Source organism: Rutilus rutilus, assembly GCF_951802725.1.
Source record: "Rutilus rutilus genome assembly, chromosome: 23".
In the NCBI taxonomy this organism is placed as follows: domain Eukaryota; kingdom Metazoa; phylum Chordata; class Actinopteri; order Cypriniformes; family Leuciscidae; genus Rutilus; species Rutilus rutilus.
Genome location: NC_140233.1, coordinates 25,004,900 through 25,027,283, shown reverse-complemented (window position 1 = coordinate 25,027,283; position 22,384 = coordinate 25,004,900). Strand labels below are relative to the sequence as shown.

General features: G+C 38.6%; 1 protein-coding gene across 1 annotated transcript; it reads left to right on the top strand.

The window, feature by feature from the left end:
• Positions 1-554: 554 nt before the first annotated feature.
• slc7a10b (solute carrier family 7 member 10b) lies at positions 555-22,020 on the top strand. Its single transcript, XM_084396761.1, has 11 exons — positions 555-772; positions 6,993-7,197; positions 7,286-7,437; positions 8,978-9,103; positions 11,011-11,164; positions 11,511-11,634; positions 12,437-12,540; positions 15,360-15,456; positions 15,589-15,738; positions 19,065-19,242; positions 21,329-22,020. Exons 1-11 carry the CDS (start codon positions 631-633, stop codon positions 21,448-21,450), a joined length of 1,554 nt encoding a protein of 517 aa, XP_084252887.1. The 5' UTR covers positions 555-630; the 3' UTR covers positions 21,451-22,020.
• The last annotated feature ends 364 nt before the right edge of the window (positions 22,021-22,384 follow it).

Genomic DNA, 22,384 nt, shown 5'->3' with positions numbered 1-22,384 from the left:
CTGTTAAGCGTCGCACACTGCTGGCAGAGTTTCAGCCTTCCTGCTGGACTACAAAGCAGCTCACTCTCAACGGCTTTCCTTAGGAGATCAGCTGAAAACTGGCCTCCTTTATTCTGCATGCAGAGAAAGGCTGCAGCCACAAATTCACGACTTGACTTCTTAAATTCCACACTGGGGATCCTTTCAGGATGAATGGGAGCTTGAGGAAACCTCTGTGGATGTGGGGATCACCCTGTACCACTCTCCTTTCAGCTGGTGTTCTTTAGTAAACATGCCATAAACTGTGTATGTGAGCCTATGGGTTATATCTGTTTGAGTAATTGCTGCTGCCCTTTTGAGAGAAAAAAAAAAAAAAATTGAATATAAATTAATAAATTAGTCCATTCTTTGTGTCTTTTTTATTTTTAAGTAAGTGCAAATATCATATAGTAATTGATGGTTTTGTAAAATGTCAGAACATGTCTGCATCAGCGTGTGTGAATCAGTCATGCCGCGCGCTCGTTAACATTCTGCCCGGACAGCGCGCGATGCGGCGCCTGCGCGGCCTTTACACCGTCCCTCAGTCCCTCTCAGTCCTCTGGAGCGAGTTGAAGAGAGGAAGCCCAGCTCTCTGTTCGTGCGCTCACTGAAATGGATGGAGTAGAGAGGAAAAGGACGGAGGCTCAGAGGAGCATCATGAAAGATAGCGAGCTTAAACGAGACTCCAGCATCCCTGAGCGCGTGACACTCAAGAAGGAGATTGGACTTCTGAGCGCGTGCGCGATCATCATTGGTACGGAAAGTTTACAACTTGTTTTCTTTTTGATGATGGTTCATTTTTCTAACATGTAAATGTATTGAGACTAAAAAAGACAAGATATTCGCCATCTTGTTAGTCGTGGACTGTTATATTTGTCTTTTATGCAAACTAGAACACAATATAGACTATTTAAAGCATTCTTAAATGCATGTTAGATTACCATATAGTCAGATTAACTATTTGTGATTTATTGATTTACCTGTAGCTTAATTAATTATTTTATTTAGTGTTATTTTAATGTATTATGCATATTTAATAGCTATTTATTGATTCATTAATGATTACATAATTATTTAATAACAGTAACTGTGATAGTTATATTATCCTATAGGCTATTGCATGCTAATTTATTTTCAGTATATTTAATATTTTTTGTTTGTTTTTGTTTTGTGATTTATTAGTATCACTCAAGAACATTGTAAGGTTACTAAAGTAGTTATAAATCAGACTTAGTTGTTTGTTTCATTCTTTTTTTAAATGTCTAAAAAATCTCAGAGAACTATATAATCACTGAATCTCAACAATTAATGAGTGTTAAACAACAATCACTTGAAGTTTGCAGATCTTTTAAACCATTCTTTTACTTGAGTCTTAAACCAACATCCACCGTATGTAGGCCTCTCAGAGGTGTTTGCCCTCTTAAAAGGGGCCGCCGAATGAAAGCTAAAGATTGTTCCCTCCGCTTCTGATGGTATCCGGGGCTTTGACGGGCAGCAGTAAATTATTTATGCCTGCTGTTACGTAATGTCGTTGTACGAGTGCTTGAGAGAAGAGCTGCCAGGAAGCGGGTTAGTGAAGGGGGGCTGATCATTGTCTTGCCATGAAAACTCTCTCAGGTACTACAGCAGGGTTAGTGCTGATGTTGACTAGGCAAGCATTTTTGGTTGCTTTTGAACAATATTGGGTTCTACTTCAAATTTAATGTTATAATAAAGGGGGGAAATATCAGGTTTGTTACATAATCTTAATGTTTTTTTTAGTTTTTTTTTTTACTGGGATTACTGGGAGGCATGCAATAATGAAAGGGAAGCTGGAGCTAGTCTTTACTCCAGTGAAAATCTCTCAGACTGGGTTTATTTTTGTAAAATGACAAATCTCAACATTTGTTTGCCAAAAAGTTGTTGAGCATTTCTTTCCACCGTTATTGGCGGGGAACCTTCCCACTGGGAAAAAAACAAAAACATGTTGACCTCTTTTGGGAGGCATGTTATTGTGCATAGAAAGTAGTGGGGGATTGTCATAGTAAGTCTTCATGCAAAATGAAGCTTTACCTGTAAATATGAAGATACATTAGTCTGACCGATTTTAAATAATAATGTTATCCACCCCTGAAATAGGTCATACCATTAACATTACCTGAGCATACGATACTCATTTTCTCCATCCTAGTGTTACTCCTATTCGTGCATTGACGATCTTCATGTCTTCCTTCAACCGATCAAGCCACCGCATCTTTGGTTGTCCTCGTGATGGGCATCCTTGGGGACTTAGGCACATGCGCCTTTCTGGCCACTAAATCCTTGTTGCTCCGTACGATGTGTCCGTACCACTGTAGTCACACTTAGCACATATTCTCCTAATTTGGGACAACACCCAGCTGACATCTTTGTCTGTTATGTGATCCAGTCGTGTTAGCTCTAAGCCAGTACACATTCGCATCTCCATGATGTAAAGAGCTTGTTTGTGTTCCTCCGATGCTGGCCAGCACTCTGTGCCATAAAGGGCCACAGGGCAGGTCTTATAAATCTTGGCCTTGAGGTGGTTGGGCATCCGGCGGTCGTGGAGAATCCCAGTGAGCTGGCGCCATTTCATCCATGCCACGTTAACCCGTGCTTTAGCGTCAGAGAGGGTGCTGCCGTCACTGGTGATGACGAATCCGATGTATTTGTCCAGGGCCTTCTTCAGTTCGTCGCCATTGACGCTGATGTCAGTTTGGGGCGCCACATCCCAGGTGCTCTGTCTTTTTTATGTTTAATTTGCATGCCATGGTCGTCCAAGCATGTCTTCCACCTTTCGCTGGTGAGGAAGACGTCGACGGCATAGAGTGTCCATGGTGAATGAGGCCCTTGCAAGTCCTTGGTGATTGGGTCCATACACAGGACAAACAGGAGTGGTGAGAGGGCCGAGCCTTGGTGGACACAAATGGTAATTGGTAAGGGCAGCAGTGTTCCAACAGGGCAGTGGATGGTGCTGGTGACACTGCTGTAGAGGAGCTTTATCCAAGTCACGTTGGCTTCAGGGACACCTTGAGCCCGAGGGGCGTGCCAGATGAGGTCGTGGGGCACTCTGGTCACCTTCTCCAGGTCAAGGAATGCCATGTTTACAGGCTTTTCTTCTTACAGTGGCTTTCCAGGAGCGGCATGGATTACACTGGGATGTCGTCAGGGCCCATCGCTTTCCCATTTTTCATCTTGACTGCTACCTCTGCACTGGTGATGGCAGGAATGGGGCCAAGGATGGGTTTGGCATGAAGAATTTTGCAAACTCATTAATTCATCTAAATCGACAACATGTATGTTAGACCCTGTACCGACTAACTGAGAAAGAGATGCTTCCAGATGTCATAGGTCCTCTTCTTAATATCATTAATTCGTCTTTGTCTCTAGGATACGTACCAGAAACCTTTAAGCTGGCTATGATTAAACCGCTTGTTAAAAAAACACAACTTTATCATACAAAATTAGTCAATTACAGGCCGATCTCGAATCTGCCTTTTCTGTCAAAGATACTAGAAAAGGCAGTATCCTCACAACTATGTTCCTTTCTAGAAAGAAATGATATCTGTGAGGATTTTCAGTCTGGATTTAGACCGTACCATAGTACTGAGACTGCTCTCATTAGAGTCACAAATGATTTGCTCTTATCATCCGATCGTGGTTGTCTCTCTATTAGTGTTACTCGATCTTAGTGCTGCATTTGATACCATTGACCACAACATTCTTTTAAATAGACTCGAACATTATGTTGGCATTAGTGGAATTGCACTAGCATGATTTAAATCATACTTATCTGACCGTTATCAGTTTGTAGCAGTAAATGAAGAGATGTCTTATCGATCACAAGTTCAGTATGACGTACCACAGGGCTCAGTACTAGGACCGCTGCTGTTCACTCTGTACATGCTACCCTTGGGAGACATCATTATGAAGCATGGCATTAGTTTTCACTGTTATGCTGATGATACTCAGCTCTCTTCACGCCCTGACAAAACTTACCAATTCACAAAATTAACGGAATACATAGCGGATATAAAAAACTGGATGACTAGTAATTTCCTACTTCTAAATTCTGAAAAAACAGAGATTCTAATTATTGGACAAAAAACTTCCACACGTAATAATCTAGAATACTGTCTAACACTTGATGGCTGCTCTGTTAAGTCTTCGTTGTCGGTTAGGAACCTGGGTGTGCTCTTTGATACCAATCTTTCATTTGAAAGCCACGTTTCTAGTATCTGTAAAACCGCATTTTTCCATCTTAATAATATATCTAAATTACGCCATATGCTCTCATTGACAAATGCGGAACAATTAGTTCATGCGTTCATGACCTCAAGGCTAGATTATTGTAATGCTCTACTGGGTGGTTGCCCTGCACGCTTAATAAACAAACTACAGCTGGTCCAAAACGCAGCAGCTCGAGTTCTTACCAGAACCAGGAAGTATGACCATATTAGCCCGGTTCTGTCAACACTGCACTGGCTCCCTATTAAACATCGTATAAATTTAAGAATATTGCTGATTACTTACAAAGCACTAAATGGTTTAGCTCCGCAGTACTTGAGCGAGCTCTTAACACATTATAGTCCTTCACGTCTACTGCGATCTCAAAATTCCGGCCAGTTGATAATACCTAGAATATCAAAATCCACTGCTGGCGGTAGATCCTTTTCCTATTTAGCACCGAAACTTTGGAACAGTCTTCCTACCATTGTCCGGGAAGCAGACACACTCTGTCAGTTCAAAGCTAGATTAAAGACACATCTCTTTGACCTAGCATTCACATAATACATTATAGACTTCTATAATCCAATGTTAGGCTGCATAGATTAGGTCAGCCGGAACTGGGAACACTTCCCATAAATCCTGATGTACTCGTTACATCATAAGAAGAATGGCATCGCCGCTAATTTTAGTGTCTTTGTTTATCCCGAGGATTTCCCGCAGCCTGCCGGATCAAGGCCGTATCCAGATCTGACGAAGGACCTTCGCCTGGACCCGATGACAACGCAGTGCTGAAGTGCCAACTAGTCTATCCCTTTGGAGGATCCCTTTACCACTCTACAGATAAAGCGTTGTCGGGATAATTTCGGTTTCGCGTATCTACCCCAAAGTGATACAATTCTGTATCAAAATTTTAAGGCCAGACAAGTAGTGTAAGGCTTGGTTTGTAGGGAATTACAAACCTGCGCACATATATTCAAATGCGCATAACTATAGAATTAATTCTTGATGCGCACGTGAGCGCCATCAGCGTTTCTTACAGGTTCGTGTTTAAAGTCTGTGTAGAGAGAACGATGTCGTCTTAGCGGCCTCTAATTTAATAACTAATGATCCTTGCGACGGAAGTGAATCAATCAAAACTAACTTTGGCTGGAAAATATCTTTATTCACAAATTGCTATAAAGCCAAAACAATCTATGTTACCTTAAAGGGGCTATATGCAACTTTTTCCCCAAAATAAACGTAACAATAGCCTTTTTATTTTACCATTTATGACTCAAACATCTCCTGATGAGCATACTGACACCTTGTCCGCTCACAGTGGGTGCACCTATAAGCCGGTATCCTATTTTTCCTATTTTCTGTCGGGTCGGATTTTTCCCACGCTGTCTGCGGATGTGACGTCAAGCGCGTTCATGTTAAACGTTTCAGATCACTCTGCCACCACCGCTAGTCAGCAAGTAGCCTACACTCGCAAGCAGTGCAATGGATTGTGAGAACACTTATCTCAAACAATATATGTATTTGACTGTTCTTACCTCAGTAAACATAATGTTGACCTCCTTGCAGCAGATGACTTGTGAAGTGTGCACGTACGAGCACGCGTTGCGAGAGCGAGCAGAAAGGAAGAGAAGTTCTGTTTTTTGGCCACAGGTGTCAGTCGCGAGTTTAAATTTCAGAAAAACACATATAGCCCCTTTAAATTATCCGTTTGTTACTGTAAAGCTGCTTTGAAACTATTTATTTGTTAAAAGCGCTATATAAATGAAGATGACTTGACTTGGCTTTGAATCGGCGGGTGGGCAACTGGTGGTTGCAGATCCCTGAGAAGTATTCGCTCCAGCATCGTAGAATGACGGGTGGGTTTTGGAGGACCTGTTGATCATCTTCCTTCATGCATTTGATTTGGCCAATATCCTGTGTTGATTGATGGCGTGGTTTGGCTAAGTGGTAGATCTTGATTTCTCCTCCCGGTGTGTCAGGGTCAGCTCATAGCTGGTCAACCAGTATTGTTGGTAATCCTCGTCGTTGTGTGTATGTGTGTATATATATATATATATATATATATATATATATATATATATACACAAGAGTCACTCTCAATCTATTTCACAACACTTCAGCTTGTGATTCTTATTAAGTGGGGGGTCATTTATTAGGATTCTTTACCTAACCTAAGTCTCTGAGATCCTGACACCTTGCACTTCTGGAGACTCCAGGTAGGTTGCAGTTCTGGAAAATGGTGGCGCTGGAGACTTAAGGGTTCCTGATGGTTTCACACTTAATTCTTCACCTTAATTCTTAATTATTTTGCAGTTAACATGTGTCTTTTCTTCTCCAACTGTTTTTGTCTGACCCTGCTGAGTATTTCACTTTCCAATGGTCATGCCTTAACTGCAATTTCTAGTATTGCATTAGTATTGCATCCTTCTCATGGCCATTTAATAATTTATGACTTTTCAGTCTGAGTTAAATCTCTTTTTTGGCTTATTTTATCTGTAAAAGAAAACATGCCTAATAATTATGCACACCTATAAGGCGGTTTTCATTTCCAGCCTTCATGAACAATTATATATCACTTATAAATGATTAAATACAATATTAATAGAAGTTATTACGATTAATGTGGTTTGGAATTGGTAAAATGTGCCTGAAAAAAAATATATGCTCAGAAAATCAACGTGCCTAATAATTCTGCACGCACTGTAGACAGGAAATAACAATTACATGTGATTTGTTTGTTTTCTCAGGTAACATTATTGGCTCAGGAATCTTCATCTCTCCTAAGGGTGTTCTGGAGCATTCCGGATCCGTTGGGTTGGCGCTGGTGGTGTGGGTGTTAGGAGGAGGCATAGCTGCTCTGGGTTCCCTTTGCTACGCTGAGCTAGGGGTCACCATCCCCAAATCTGGGGGAGACTATTCCTACGTCACAGAGATTTTTGGCGGTCTCATGGGGTATGACAGGTTCATATGTGATCTTTTGAAAAATGAATGAAAATCAAATGTCCGTCACATATCCTGAATGTGTTGTGTTGCTCTCTAGGTTTCTGCTATTATGGAGTGCAGTATTGATCATGTATCCCACCACATTGGCAGTCATAGCGCTTACTTTCTCCAACTATGTGCTTCAGCCAGTTTTTCCACATTGCATTCCTCCATACATAGCCACACGCATGCTGTCCACCATCTGCATATGTGAGTGCTTGCTTCTTTATTTATCTATTCGGTTCATTTCTTGAAACAGCCTGCTGTTGATGACGGAGTTTATATAATTGTGCTAAGTTTTAAAATGGCTTTGGTTAACCTGAGGGTTCACCAGAATTTAACCTCGATTTGAAGCAGAATTTCGTGAAGTATGTTTTTCTGTTCAACCGAATTTTTTTTTTGCAAATATGACTGTTTTCAAACACGGGCTCACCAAATTTGGGCAATAGAAGATTGGAAAAACTTTGCCTGGTTTGATGAGTCTCGATTTCACCATTCAGAAGCATGGATCCATCCTGCCTCGTAGCAACGGTTCAGGCTGCTGGTGGAATAATGGTGTGTAGGTTATTTTCTTGGCACACACTGGGCCCTTTAGTACCAATTGAGCATTGTTTAAATGCCACAGCCTACCTGAGCATTTCCATCCCTTTATGACCACAGTGTACTCATGACTTCTGATGGCCACTTCCAGCTGGAGAACGCACATGTCATGAAGCTCAAATCATCTCAAACTGGTTTCTTGAACATGAAAATCAGTTCACTAAACTCAAATGGCCTCCACCGTGACCAGATCTCAATCCAATAGAGCAGCTTTGGGATGTGCTGGAACGGGAGATTTGCGTCATGGATGTTCAGATCCGACAAATCTGCAGCAACTGCGTGATGCTATCATGATAATATGGAGCAAAATCTCTGAGGATTGTTTCCAGCACCTTGTTGAATCTTTGCCAAAAAGAATTAAGGCAGTTCTGAAAGCAAAGGGGGTCCAGCATGCTACTAGCAAGGTGTAGCTAATAAAGTGGCCAGGAAAGCCCATGGAGTTTTAAGAGTTCATGAATTTACATGATTTTTCCAGATCTAGAAATCTAGACGTTCTAGTTTTTCAAGACTGTGGGAACCCTGGTTATTCATTGAATATATCTTGTTTTAGCTGATTTTAATACTTATTTAACTTAAGACTCCTTTGAAAGTTTGCTGAGGCCCTCTAGTGGGCCCCGACCCCTGGTTGAGAATGACCCAGTTACAGTTACAACCCTGGATTTGTGCCAAAAGCACTTGACTGATCAGTGTTGGAGGTGGCATGGGTCTATAGCATGTGATTGCTGCATTAGCTCTCTTTATTAAAGCCTGTTGTGTGGCTTTAATAAACCAAAACGGCAAGAGCAAGACAACGGCAGGAAAACGCAAGGCATTTCATCTCCTCACAGACCTGCTCTTTGCTCCCCTTTTTGTTCTCATTGAAAGTAATTTGTTTCAATTGGGCTTAAACTTCTCTTGGTAGAGGGAAAGTGATTATGAAAGAGTCTGTAAGCGGTGACACTGATGGATGAGCCCATAGAATTACTAGTCCAACTTCCCCTCGAGCATTCCCACATTTTGGTCAAGTACCACAAGCTAATCCTAAAAAAGTATTTTCTGATGGCAACATTTTACATGAAAACTTTAAACATTGTATTTGAAGTCACACATTAAGTGAATCAATCAAGACATCATTTAAATGTTTGTGTTGTGTCTGTGTGAATATTTGTAGTGTTTTTGACATGGGTGAACTGCTACAGCGTGCGTCTGGCCACACGGATCCAGGACGCGTTTACAGTAGGAAAGCTTCTAGCTCTAGGGCTCATCATTACTGTCGGTTTGGTGCAGATCTTTGGAGGTGAGAATGTCACATGGATATCTAAAGAGCTATATGTTAATATGGTGTCATTAATTCGAAAAATGTATATATAATTATTTAATATACTTGAAAAAATAAGTAGTTAAAACATCAATAAAACATTAAAGGGGTCATGACATGGATTTTTGCATTATTTTAATGTTCCCTGAGGTTCACTTATAATGTTAATTTGCACACACACACACACACACACACACATATATATACATGCGGAAAAACAATAATTTCCAACTCTTATTCTGACCCTCTTTCTGAAATTATCCATTTTTAAGAGGCGGTTCCTTTAATGGGGGCCTATTATGCCCCTTTTTAAGAGATATAAAATAAGTCTCTGATGTCCCCCAGAGTGTGAATTATGGTTATGTCTTATGCTGTCGTCTTGCTTTAATCCACTATTAGTACAAGCCTGTTGTAGCAGTGTAGACCCCGTCCAAATGATGGCCAAAACTTTACTAACGAGTTTTATGAAGTTTATTGTACGTCACATAAAACATGAAGGGTATTTTTGCACTTCAGAAAATCACAGTAAGAGCTGAATAAAACACAGTACAAGAAGTGCGCATTAAATCCATAAACTATGTCTCTCTCCAATACATTACTAACAGAAAACAAATATATAGAGACTTTATGCCTTTTCAGGGATGCTTAATAAACTGGTAAACTTTATATGTAAAACAACTCCTATGAACTGTATTAAAGTGCGCGCTCTCCCCTCTCGCTCCGGTGACAATAAGCTGGATCAGGAACAGTTGGTACTGATCCATCCTCCAGTAACAACTTCAACCACGGTGTCCTCAGTGATTTAGATGCCGGGAGTCTGTGGAGACTCTTGTGTTCATTGGTACATCCAACAACAGAATGTAACATGAAAACATCCGTTTAAAAGTGTAATTTACAGGAAAAGCATTATGAAATAATTTACCGGGTTTGATGCAGCTGCTGTCAGATCCATACAGTTGGCTGATTCATCCTTCAACTAAAGTTTCTTTGTGAACTCTCCATTACACTGTGCCTCGATTACAAAACAATCTGCTGTCAAATTTTCAGAACAAACACATAATCCTCCGGCATGATCCAAGATGCCATTAAAAATAAACGATGTACTTGTTTCCGACTCTGGATTATCCTTCTGGAGTCTGTACAGAGATGCAAATGAGCTATTAAAACAGGACGCGTTCCTTTGCGCTTCCATTTGTCCTGTTGGCGACAGACTCAAGCGCGTGGAACACATCAGAAACTGAACACACATCTGTATACTGCATCCAGTGTAGACAGCGTCAGTCATTATAATGGCTTCTATGTGCTTTTGACGTGATGTGACACTCACATCCAGTGTAGACAAATGTCAGCCGTTGAGTGACTGAATGTTAGTGGGCGGGGCCTGTGGTGCGATGGTGTAAAACTATTGGTCGATGTCTTTCTTTGGAGGCAGTCATATGCAGATGTTTTTGCCCGTGTGACATCACAGATCACCCAATATCAAAACGAGCTGTTTTTGGAGCTTGATTAAATAAATGCTTTGTTTATAATGAGGAGGACATTTTAAGCTGTAAAACTTGCAGGATGTTTTAATGGTACAAAGACCTCTTATAGATCAAAAGAACAAGGCAAATTTGATTTCTCATTTCATGAACCCTTTAATGCCATGTTATGACCTCTTTAACCCCTTTTAAAAAACACATCCTCAAAATGAAACCAGATCTCTACAAAGTGGTGTTGAATAATTATGTAATTAAAAATAATGATACACCCCCTGGGAAATATATTGACAAGACTTTTGACAAGGCAAACTATGTTATACCGATATATCAGTCTGTCAATAGATAGTAATCCTTTCAGTCATTTGAAATGTCATCTCTCTTCCCTGTTTGTCCCTGTCTGCTCAGGTAACTATGAGAGCCTGACCCCACAGGTGGCGTTCACGTTTAATAAAGCCCCGTCTATAGGGCAGATTGCCCTGGCTTTCCTTCATGCCTCCTTTGCCTTCAGCGGCTGGAACTTCCTCAATTACGTTACGGAGGAGGTGGTGGATCCCAGGAGGTTAGTTTGACACCACTTTAAAACATGCCTGGACTCACAAACTCTTGTGCAACAATCATTCTGGCTCATTCTGTGGAAACTGCTGCCGTTCAACTGATATAATTATCAGGATAATTCATTTGAGTCACATTAATGATATGCTATTTCAAAATTGACATGCACTGTTTAGATTACAATCCTAAACAGATTCCTGTCAATGGGCTAAATACATTTTTGGTTCACTTTTTGAACCCACAATTATGATCTACTCCGTAATATCTTTATCCACACATGCACTGTGGCTGGATATACCAATGTGAATATTATTTGTATTGGTATAATATGTTTGTTTGTTTGTTTACCTCAGGAATCTGCCACGAGCCATATACATCTCCATTCCACTGGTGACATTTGTGTACACTCTCACAAACATCGCATATTTTTCCTCCATGTCTCCCGATGAGCTGCTGTCCTCCAACGCAGTGGCTGTTGTAAGTACAGGCCTTTGACTCGCCGGGTTTATTCTTATTAGATTATTAACACTCTGCTAACACTCAAGGATGGATTCACTAAACATTTGTGTCACTTTTATGTATGGGATTAAAAGTATTACAGTCTGCAGAAAGCAGCCAGAATTTCATTACAGTCGACATGAAACAGAAGTTGCGCTGGGCTTTTCTTCCCTATTGTGACGTATATCGTATTCTAGAGAAGAGAAGAGAAGAGAAGAGAAGAGAAGAGAAGAGAAGAGAAGAGAAGAGAAGAGAAGAGAAGAGAAGAGAAGAGAAGAGAAGAGAAGAGAAGAGAAGAGAAGAGAAGAGAAGAGAAGAGAAGAGAAGAGAAAGTTATTTTGTTTAAAATTATAAGGGCACATGAATTAAAATAATAAAAAATGGTTTTGGGAAACACTGACTTGTTGAACTGCTGATAACGACAGAACTTGCGACCATAGTTGGCTAACGATGCTAGTTACTAACGATTCAGTTATCGATAATAACCATGGATCAAGTGATGGATTTATACTGTATATCCGTTGATTCAGGTGTCTGGATGGTGGTGGAGTGATGCTGTATAGGCTTAATAAAGTATATGTCAGATTTCTTTTAGAAACAACGCCACACGATTGGCAATTGCACTGTGTAAATGTGGTTGACACAGATTCTGTGGCTGCATTTGTACATTGCTTGATTTTAATACTTTAGTAAAGCAGGTGTAAAAACAACACAGACGGAACATGTGATATAAAGCTGGCAAAAACGTATTAATGATGTGTTTATGTTTCGCTTGCCTCAGACTTTCGGTGAGAAACTCCTCGGGATGTTTTCCACCCTCATGCCGATCTCTGTGGCACTCTCCACTTTCGGCGGCATCAATGGTTATCTCTTCACCTCCTCCAGGTGAGCGTATTTCTTTTTCATTTCTCCTTTACATTTACCTCCTGAGGAAACACAGAACATTAAATAGATTATTGTGATAAAATGGTCAAAAGTCTTCTTTGAATGTTGAAAAAACAAACATACACAGCTGTCAAAAAGACAGCAAAAAAAATAATAAAAAAAGATTGTGAAAGAATTGTAATATTTTAAAATGTAACTTACATGTAATTGTTTTGGACACAGGAATAAAATAAATGTTAAATACAGGGGGAGACCGGGGATGGTTGTAACACTTTTTGCTTCAGCACCTGTAACTCGCTGAATTTTTTAGCTTGAGTTCTCAAACTTTTATACAAAGTACCCACATTTGTTTACTATAAATGGAACCACTTCAGCCCTCTACAAGAATATCACAGACCTCGTGAGTTGATGTCAAATGCATGTGTTCCTTTGTTACAGCCTACCCCACTACCAGGGTAAGTTGTAACAATAGACAAAAGAAGTAAAAATGAATGCCATACCATATGATATTGTTCAAAAACAGATTTATTGACATAAAAGAACAATGTCTCTCTCTCTCAATAACAGACTATGTCTGTTTGACTCGCGTGTGTGTGTGTGTGTGTGTGTGTATGTTTAAATTTGTCTACTAGAACAAACTTACTTAACAGGACACTTAATAATAATAACACTAGGCTACTACAATGTACCTAATTAATTAATATCTTTGTACATCTTTAGGTCTAACCCCCCCCCCCCCCCCAAAAAAAAAACATGTCTGTGTGTGTAAATGAATCTACTAAACAAACCTACTTAACGGTATACTTAGTAAACACTACTACAATGTACCAGATTAAAGAACATCTTTGTACATCTTTAAGTCTAACAAAAAATAACGTCAATGTGCGTGTGTGTCTATGTGTGTATATTCTTAATCAGAGTCACAGTTCTGACAGATGAAGGATGCTGGGAACCCTGGAGTGAAGGCTTGATGAAACTGCATATGGTGCATTTCACCCAATCCTTCTTTGGCTTTGAGTTGTTAAATTGCTCCATGCAAACCACTTTATATAAAACACTGGCAGAGACACCTCTGTCAGTCTTTCTCTTTTCCATGCCATAGCTATTCTTTAAAAACATTCAAATCAAGAACATTCTTAGTTATATTCTTAGTAAGGGGATGGTTGTAACACTTTTTAAATAAGTGTTACAACATCCCACCCCTGTCAGCCAATGTTTAGCTAGCTGTATTAGCAAAGTGGTTGGAAATTAGCAGGGGGGAAATGCATCACATATTACCTAAGAAACTACTGTTTAATCTAATATAAGTCATACAGTTTTATCTGCAATAGTACAGATACTAAACAAAATATAGTCGTGGTCAAAAAATTTACTTTTTGACCTCAAAATCAGCTTTTTCTCAATATATTCTGCATGTGCCTGTTTCCAGCCTTGACAATCACCATGCTGGATCGGGGAGGAAGTAGGAAAATACTGAAGTGATCACATGACTCATATCTTATCCCTAATTGGTGGAATTGATGGTGTTACAACTCTCCCCATGTTACAACCATCCCGGGTCTCCCTCTATATTATAATATAAAACAATGAAAGCTTGTTTCCACCACAGAATAAAACATTTAAAAAGATAATTGTGACTTTTTATCTCACAATTGCGAGTTTACATCTTGCAATTCTGACTTTATTTCTCTGAACTGCGTTAAGTCAGAATCGCAAAATATAAACATTTCTCGCAATTGCAAGTTTATATCATGCAATTCTGAGTTTATATCACGCAATTCTGTGATGTAAACTCACAATTGTGAGAAAAAAAAGGTGAGATAAAAAGTTGCAATTACTTTTTTTATTTTATTCTATTCCGTGGCGGAAACAAGCTTCCATGGCAAATAGTTATTTTAAATTGTATGTTATTATTATTATTATTAGCATTACAGGTACGTAGGAACCTATTGCAATCGTTATTATTCTTCCTTCTTCCACTATTGAAGTCTGTGGCAGTCCTGTCTGGAGATATGAAAATCTGGCTATTTTACTCATATTTGCTACACAAACTTCTGAACGGTTTGCTCAAAATGATAAAACTGGTCTCTTTTAATTCAGTGCAGCATACTGAGTCAAATGATACCCAAATTTCCCATATCAGCCATTTTGGGCATTGGCCATTTTGAATTTTGCATTATAGAATATCGTTTCGAATCTCTGAAAGTTTCCATATGTGTAATGATTTTTTTAAGTTTACATCTTCACATCATCTTCAGACCATGCCAGCCAAAAGTTATTAAAAGCTTCACCAACCTTGAATAACGCAAGGAAATTGATGGAGTGATGTCATGCTGATTCTGAGGCACTAACACTGCAATGCTTTCCCATATTGACACCAAACTTTGTGTGTGTCTTTGTCACCTCACACTGACACATCAGTTTGATACCAGGGGGTCAAAAGTGATAAGCAATTTAATCATATTATCAATTATTATATTTCACCTGTTTTTGCTTAAAATAATCTAAAAATATCTTTAGTTACTTATTGTTGCCATTGGTCTGATGTTCCCAGACATGCTTGCATAACTCATTGTGCCTTTTCTGTGATTGGCCCCTTTATTGCAGCTTGCAGCTATAGTATTGTTGTTGTTGTTGTAACACGCCACTAAAATGAATGTACGTCACTACATTTTGTAAGCAAGCAGTATCTTACGCAATTTTGCATTTCAAGTAATTGATTCTAGTTTTGAGAATATTTCAATATTTTTACTGGAAAGCAGTACCGATTATGACAGTGATTCTTTGTTATGCATTTACTGTTTACGTGTGCGTTTCAGGTTGTGTTTTTCCGGGGCACGGGAAGGACATTTGCCCAGTCTTCTTGCTATGATCCACTTTAAGCACTGCACACCGATCCCAGCTCTGCTTGTCTGTGTATGTGATTTTCATATGTTTGTGTTACAGCAACCAGCCTATTATGTTGTTTCTCAGGATGTAACTTATTTTAGCTTGTTTGCATTAACTTGAATGAACTCTTTTTCCTTTTTCTTTTTTTTTTTCTTTCAGTGCACTGCCACAATCGTAATCTTGTGCATTGGAGAAACTCACAACCTTATAAACTATGTGTCTTTCATCAACTACCTCTCCTATGGAGTCACTATTGCTGGCCTGCTCTACTACAGATGGAAGAAGCCAAACTTATACAGGCCCATCAAGGTATTCAATTATATACAAATAGTATAAAAAGCCTGTGTGTATTCTACATCCATAACATGTACTTATATGCCACATAGTAAAGTAAAATTGTGCATTACACCAGTGGTTTTCAAAAATTTTTAAGAGCGACCCTTTTTTTTTTATCCGACCCATAAATAGGCCTACAACCATTTACACGCAAACAAGTCAAGCCAAGCATAAGAATACTTGTATAAAACGCGGATAAAGGCGCATTTAACTTTATTCTCCTTTAAACCACTAGATGGCACAAAAATTCAGCTCAGCACTTTTCTTAAAGGGATACTCCACTTTTTTCGGAAATATGCTCATTTTACATCTCCCCCAGAGTTAAACAGTTGAGTTTTACCGTTTTAGAATCTATTCAGCCGAACTCCGGGTCTGACGGTACCACTTTTAGCATAGCTTAGCACAGATCATTGATTCTGATGAGTCCAGTAGCATTTCTTTCAAAATGACCAAAGAGTTTCAATATTTTTCCTATTTAAAACTTGACTCTTCTGTAGTTAAACCGTGTACTAAGATCGACGGAAAATGAAAAGTTGCGATTTTCTAAGCCTATATGACTAGGAACTACTCTCATTCCAGCGTAATAATCAAGGAACTGTGCGGCTGTACCATGGGTGCAGCAGGCGTAGTGATATGACGCAGCGCCTGAAAATAGGTCTAATAGGTTAGACAAACTTAGTCCCGGTCACGTTGGAAGAAGTTACCGAGCTGGGGACTATTTTCAGGCGCTGCGTCATATCATTACGCCTGCTGCACCCATGGTACAGCCACACAGTTCCTTGATTATTACGCTGGAATGAGAGTAGTTCCTAGCCATATAGGCTTAGAAAATCGCAACTTTTCATTTTCCGTCGATCTTAGTACACGGTTTAACTACAGAAGAGTCAAGTTTTAAATAGGAAAAATATTGAAACTCTTTGGTCATTTTGAAAGAAATGCTACTGGACTCGTCTGAATCAATGATCTATGCTAAGCTATGTTAAAAGTGGTACCGTCAGACCCGGAGTTCGGCTGAATGGATTCTAAAACGGTAAAACTCAACTGTTTAACTCTGGGGGAGATGTAAAATGAGCTTATTTCCGAAAAAAGTGGAGTATCCCTTTAAAGGGTTAGTTCACCCAAAAATTAAAATTAGCCCATGATTTAATAGGTGTAATTTACCATCCTAGGTGTGTATGACATTCTTCTTTCAGACGAATACAATCAGAGTTATATAAAAAAATTTCAAGCTTTATAATGAGAGCCCAAAAGAGTGAGGCCCAAAAAAGTGCATCCATCCATGATAAAAATACACCACACGGCTCCGGGGTTAATAAAGGCCTTCTGAAGCGAAGCCATGTGTTTGTGTAAGTTATTTAAGTAACGTTATAAACTATAATCACTAGCTTCCGACAGACGGCCGTACGCATCGATTTACAGTGGAAGACTAACCCCTGACCCGACGCACAGCGTAATGATGAACGCTGAAGCGAAAATTAGCCATTTTGAAGAGAAATGTCGGATGATTTCTATATAATAGAAGAGAAGCTTCAGTTTGTTGCACAGCACTATTTGTTTAAACCGCGAGAGGCGTCTAAGGTTACGGCACTCCAACATCCTACGTCATACATGCGTCACGGTTACTCTTGTGGCGGAAGCTAGTTATTTTAGATTATAAAGTTATAAATATGGGTATTTTTCTTACAAAAGCCCATGGCTTCGATTCAGAAGGCCTTTATTAACCCCAGGAGCCGTGTGGAGTATTTTTATCATGGATGGATGCACTTTTCTGAGCTTCAAATTTTCTCCAGCCATTATAAAGCTTGGAAGAGACAGGGCATTTATTAATATAACTCTGATTGTATTCGTCAGAAAGAAGAATGTCATACACACCTAGGATGGCTTCAGGGTGAGTGAATCACATGCTAATTTTTATTTTTGGGTGAATTATCACTTTAACAACCGTTTTTGATGATGTACGTGCACTTGGTTGATCCTTGACGCGATCGCAACGCAAAGTTGATTCTGCACAAATTTGATCTAGCTATATATACAGGGATGCTAATTAACCGGTTAACCGTTAAACGACAGCAAGACTTTTAACCAAGTAATAGCCTACTATCGTTTCTTGCATCCTTAAAAAATACTCTACTTGTTTTTGAGAGAGAGAAAAAAACAGGTAAGTCACATAAGTGGCATTTTATTGCATTCAGATATAATACCAGTAAATAAATAAAGCTAAATTTTATAATGTAGGCCTACTACAAACATTATGAACACTACGAACTTAGCTATAGGCTATTTTAGTTCCCCTCACTCCACAACAAATCCTTTAAATTAACTAGTATTTAGAACAGAACAAGAATGAAAACATATAGCGTAAGTAACTATAAACTATAAGCCAAAACTAAATCATTACAGCGGAATTGAAAGTAACCGGTATGGGCTCACGTCCGTAGCCTAACTGTCTCATTCGAGCTCAAATGTTTCTATATTCGCAATGTATTTGGATGCTAAACTTTTATTTAATGTAGGCTTTGTGCTTCACTCGTGTTTCAATATCGGCGGAAAAAAATCATCCTCTTCACATCCGCAAAAATGTGCTTGAAAACACCACAGTGGAGCGGTGACACACTGAATGGCACAGGTAGCACAGGTACGTCTGTAAGATGTCTGCTAGAGATCTGGAAAACATCTGCAGGGTAAATACATCTGAGAAACATCTTAGAAACAGCAGATTTACATACATTCTAAACCATAAATATCTTAAAGACAGGAGACGTCTCAGAGATGTATTGCAGATGAGCAAACACTCAATACATCTTGCAGATGTAAATGCAAACAAAAAGTGTTTACTTTTATTTGTGTACACTCACAATAAAACAGAACATTGTGCGTTTGTAAAATAAAGAAAACAAACAAACTGTCGTCTCGGTTTCCTTTCCATCTACTTGTTTGTTCGCAAAAATGAACCAAACTCAGCAGCATAGTCTACTGTTGCACAATTTTATTTTCCTTTCGTTTTGTTAATCTGTTAATGATTTAAGTCAAATATATTTAGTGTAGGCTATTTATTCTTTTTATATAGGTCTATAGAGTATGATTTTATGATTTACATTTTTTTTTTTTTTTTTTTTATGTAACTCCATTTTCCTTAAATCACCCTGGCCACCCATCTTTTAAGTCTGGCGACCCTCGACAGCCTGTGAATTATACAGTGCATCCAGCAGGTTCACCTGGTTCGCTACAGTAGACAGTATTCACTGCCAGGTCATGTTTATAGTGGGTGAATATCAAAGCTTTGTTTGTTCTCTTGTCAGGTGAGTCTCCTTGTGCCGGTGTGTTATCTGCTCTTCTGGGCTCTACTACTGGGCTTCAGTTTGCACTCAGAGCCGCTGGTGTGTGGAGTGGGGCTGGTCATTATGCTAACTGGAGTACCAGTTTATTTCCTGGGAGTTTACTGGAAAAACAAGCCAAAATGCATATATGACTTCATTGGTAAGGAGACTGGATATGCAATTTATATTCTGTGTTCTCTATAGGAACAGTGAAAAAAAAAACTTCTCAATGTACATATTTAAAATAATTATTTCCTCAGCCTCTTGCCATTCCAAACCTTTTTTCCATGTTCATGCTGCACTTTTCTATAAAGCAGCAGTGGACACACATCCAAATACAGAAACTCGCTGCAAATACTCACAACACAACCAAATACAGAAACATGAGGCAAATACTCACAACACAACCATATACAGAAACATGAGGCAAATACTCACAACACATCCAAATATAGAAACATGAGGCAAATACTCACAACACAACCATATACAGAAACTCACTGCAAATACTCACAACACAACCATATACAGAAACACACTGCAAATACTCACAACACAACCAAATACAGAAACATGAGGCAAATACTCACAACACAACCATATACAGAAACGCACTGCAAATACTCACAACACAACCATATACAAAAAACATGTTGCAAATACTCACAACACAGCCATATACAGAAACTCGCTGCAAATACTCACAACACAACCAAATATAGAAACGCACTACAAATACATTTACATTTATTCATTTAGCTGACGCTTTTATCCAAAGCGACTTACAATTGCTATATATGTCAGAGGTTGCACGCCTCTGGAGCAACTAGGGGTTTAAGTGTCTTGCTCAGGGACACATTGGTGTCTCACAGTGGATTCGAACCCGGGTCTCTCACACCAAAGGCATGTGTCTTATCCATTGCGCCACACCACCCCATATGAGGCAAATACTCACAACACAACCAAATACAGAAACATGAGGCAAATACTCACAACACAGCCATATACAGAAACGCACTGCAAATACTCACAACACAACCAAATACAGAAACATGAGGCAAATACTCACAACACAACCAAATACAGAAACATGAGGCAAATACTCACAACACAGCCATATACAGAAACGCACTGCAAATACTCACAACACAACCAAATACAGAAACATGAGGCAAATACTCACAACACAACCAAATACAGAAACATGAGGCAAATACTCACAACACAACCAAATACAGAAACTCGCTGCAAATATTCACAACACAATATTGTTCAGTGTTCATCAGCGGTGTGGTCACACTTTAGTTTAGGGTCCAATTGTCACTATTAACTAACAATAAACTATGACTTTTGCCTGAACAAACTTCTAATTACTGTTTATTAATAGTTAATAGAATATGGTCATGCAGAATAAGGCATTAATATGTGCTTTATAAGTACTAGTGAACAGCCAATATTAGTAATATGCATGATAAAAAGCAAATAGTTCATTGTGAGAATTGGACCATAAAATAAAGTGTTACCAGTGGTGTTGTCGATGACCTGAAATGACCTGTTTTTTGAAAGGTCGATGACCTGTTTTTTTGTTTATTTTAACATCCTGATCATATGTGCATTGTATTTGCAGCACATTTTTGTATTTGATTGTGTTGTGAGTATTTGCAGCACATGTGTGTCAAACTGATGAAGATGTGTTCATAATTTGCTGGTGTTTTTCTACTTGCATGAGTTTTCTTCAGTTGCAGTGCATAGAGCTCTCTCAGCCACCGTAGTTATAAAGTAGTCCATATGACTCATGCACTATATTTCTAGTCTTCTGAAGTCACATGATAGCTTTTTGTTAGCACCTTTGTGATAAATAAGTCCAGCTTAGCATACCTTTAATTATATACTTAAGTGGGAAATTAATGTAATGTTTCCAGACATCTGATTGCATGGTAATTGCAATTAAATGAAAATGCATTATAATTTAAATTTAAGCAATTTATTTATAACATTTAAGCAAAACATGCAAAATATATATGTATATATATTTATATGTTTCTTACACAAATGTAAAACAGAATATTGGGAATATGTTGCACAAGTCGTATTGTTTGCAACGGCATATGGAATGTAAATAGTGACAGAATTTTTCATTTTTGGGTGAATTATTCCATTAAATTGTGTATTAATGACTGCCATGCAATTATTAATGTATTTATGAACTAAATCTATGTGCATATATTGTCTTTTTTCATATACAGAGTGGGCTACGTACCTGGGACAAAGAGTGTTTTTTGTTGTTTTCCCACAATTTGATCCAATTGACATGGCAGAATGGACTGACAAATCTTCCTTCACAAGCAAAGCTTCTGGACCTCTTTGAATTTTCTATTACTGTAATTTGGCAGCTCTTCACCTAAAGTCCAGTTTCCAGGCTTGTAGTCGTAGCAAAAATTACGAAATTACTCATTTATTTCGATGGGGATTGTATTTGTATGTGTCATGAGTTTATGTGACACTGGGTATTGCTCACTTTTTGGTTAGGCATGTTATTTCTCCTGCAGAAAACTGTTTGAAAGCCCTATAATTTGCTACTGGGTTCATTTGCAAATGTCCTATGTTGATACATGTACAGAATCTCTCCTCTCTTTTGTATGATGTCCTTCACCTGTGATGTCTCTCCAAACACATAACAGTTTCTACAGGCTCTGTACGCCTCACTGCTGTAAATACATTTAAATGGTTTCTAACTCCTCACAATTTTGGTCTTTAGTCTGAAATGATATTGTTACTTGCAGGCATATTTTCTTATTCTTACAGAATATGTGATTTCAGAATTAATTGCTTAAAATTATTGACAAGGGATTGAAATTGATATTCTCCTTTCTTCTTCTTTTTTTTTTTTTTCACTGTTGGTGAAGAACTTTTCAGCCATCCTGGGGAAAATGCTGTTAGAAAATAAGAAATAAAATAATACAAGTGTATATACAAGATGTAAATACAAATAATACATCTAACTCTTTCGCTATTTTGCTTCTCAGGTATATTTATGTTGTTGTTATTTAGGTATTTTTACTCAAATAAGGAGAGAAACCATTAAGAATAGATTAGAATCTGTTGTTTCACTCTATGCCTTTCCTAGGCTGGAAAAACATACCATCTTGTTAATAACAAAACCATTTCAGTACTCTATACTCTTACTTTTAATGTTTAGATGATTAAATTGGGGCTAATAATCTAGTGACATGTAAAAGCACACTGCAAACAGATCAAATTAACTTGTCAATAAGATACAAAAACCTCTACAATTTACATAT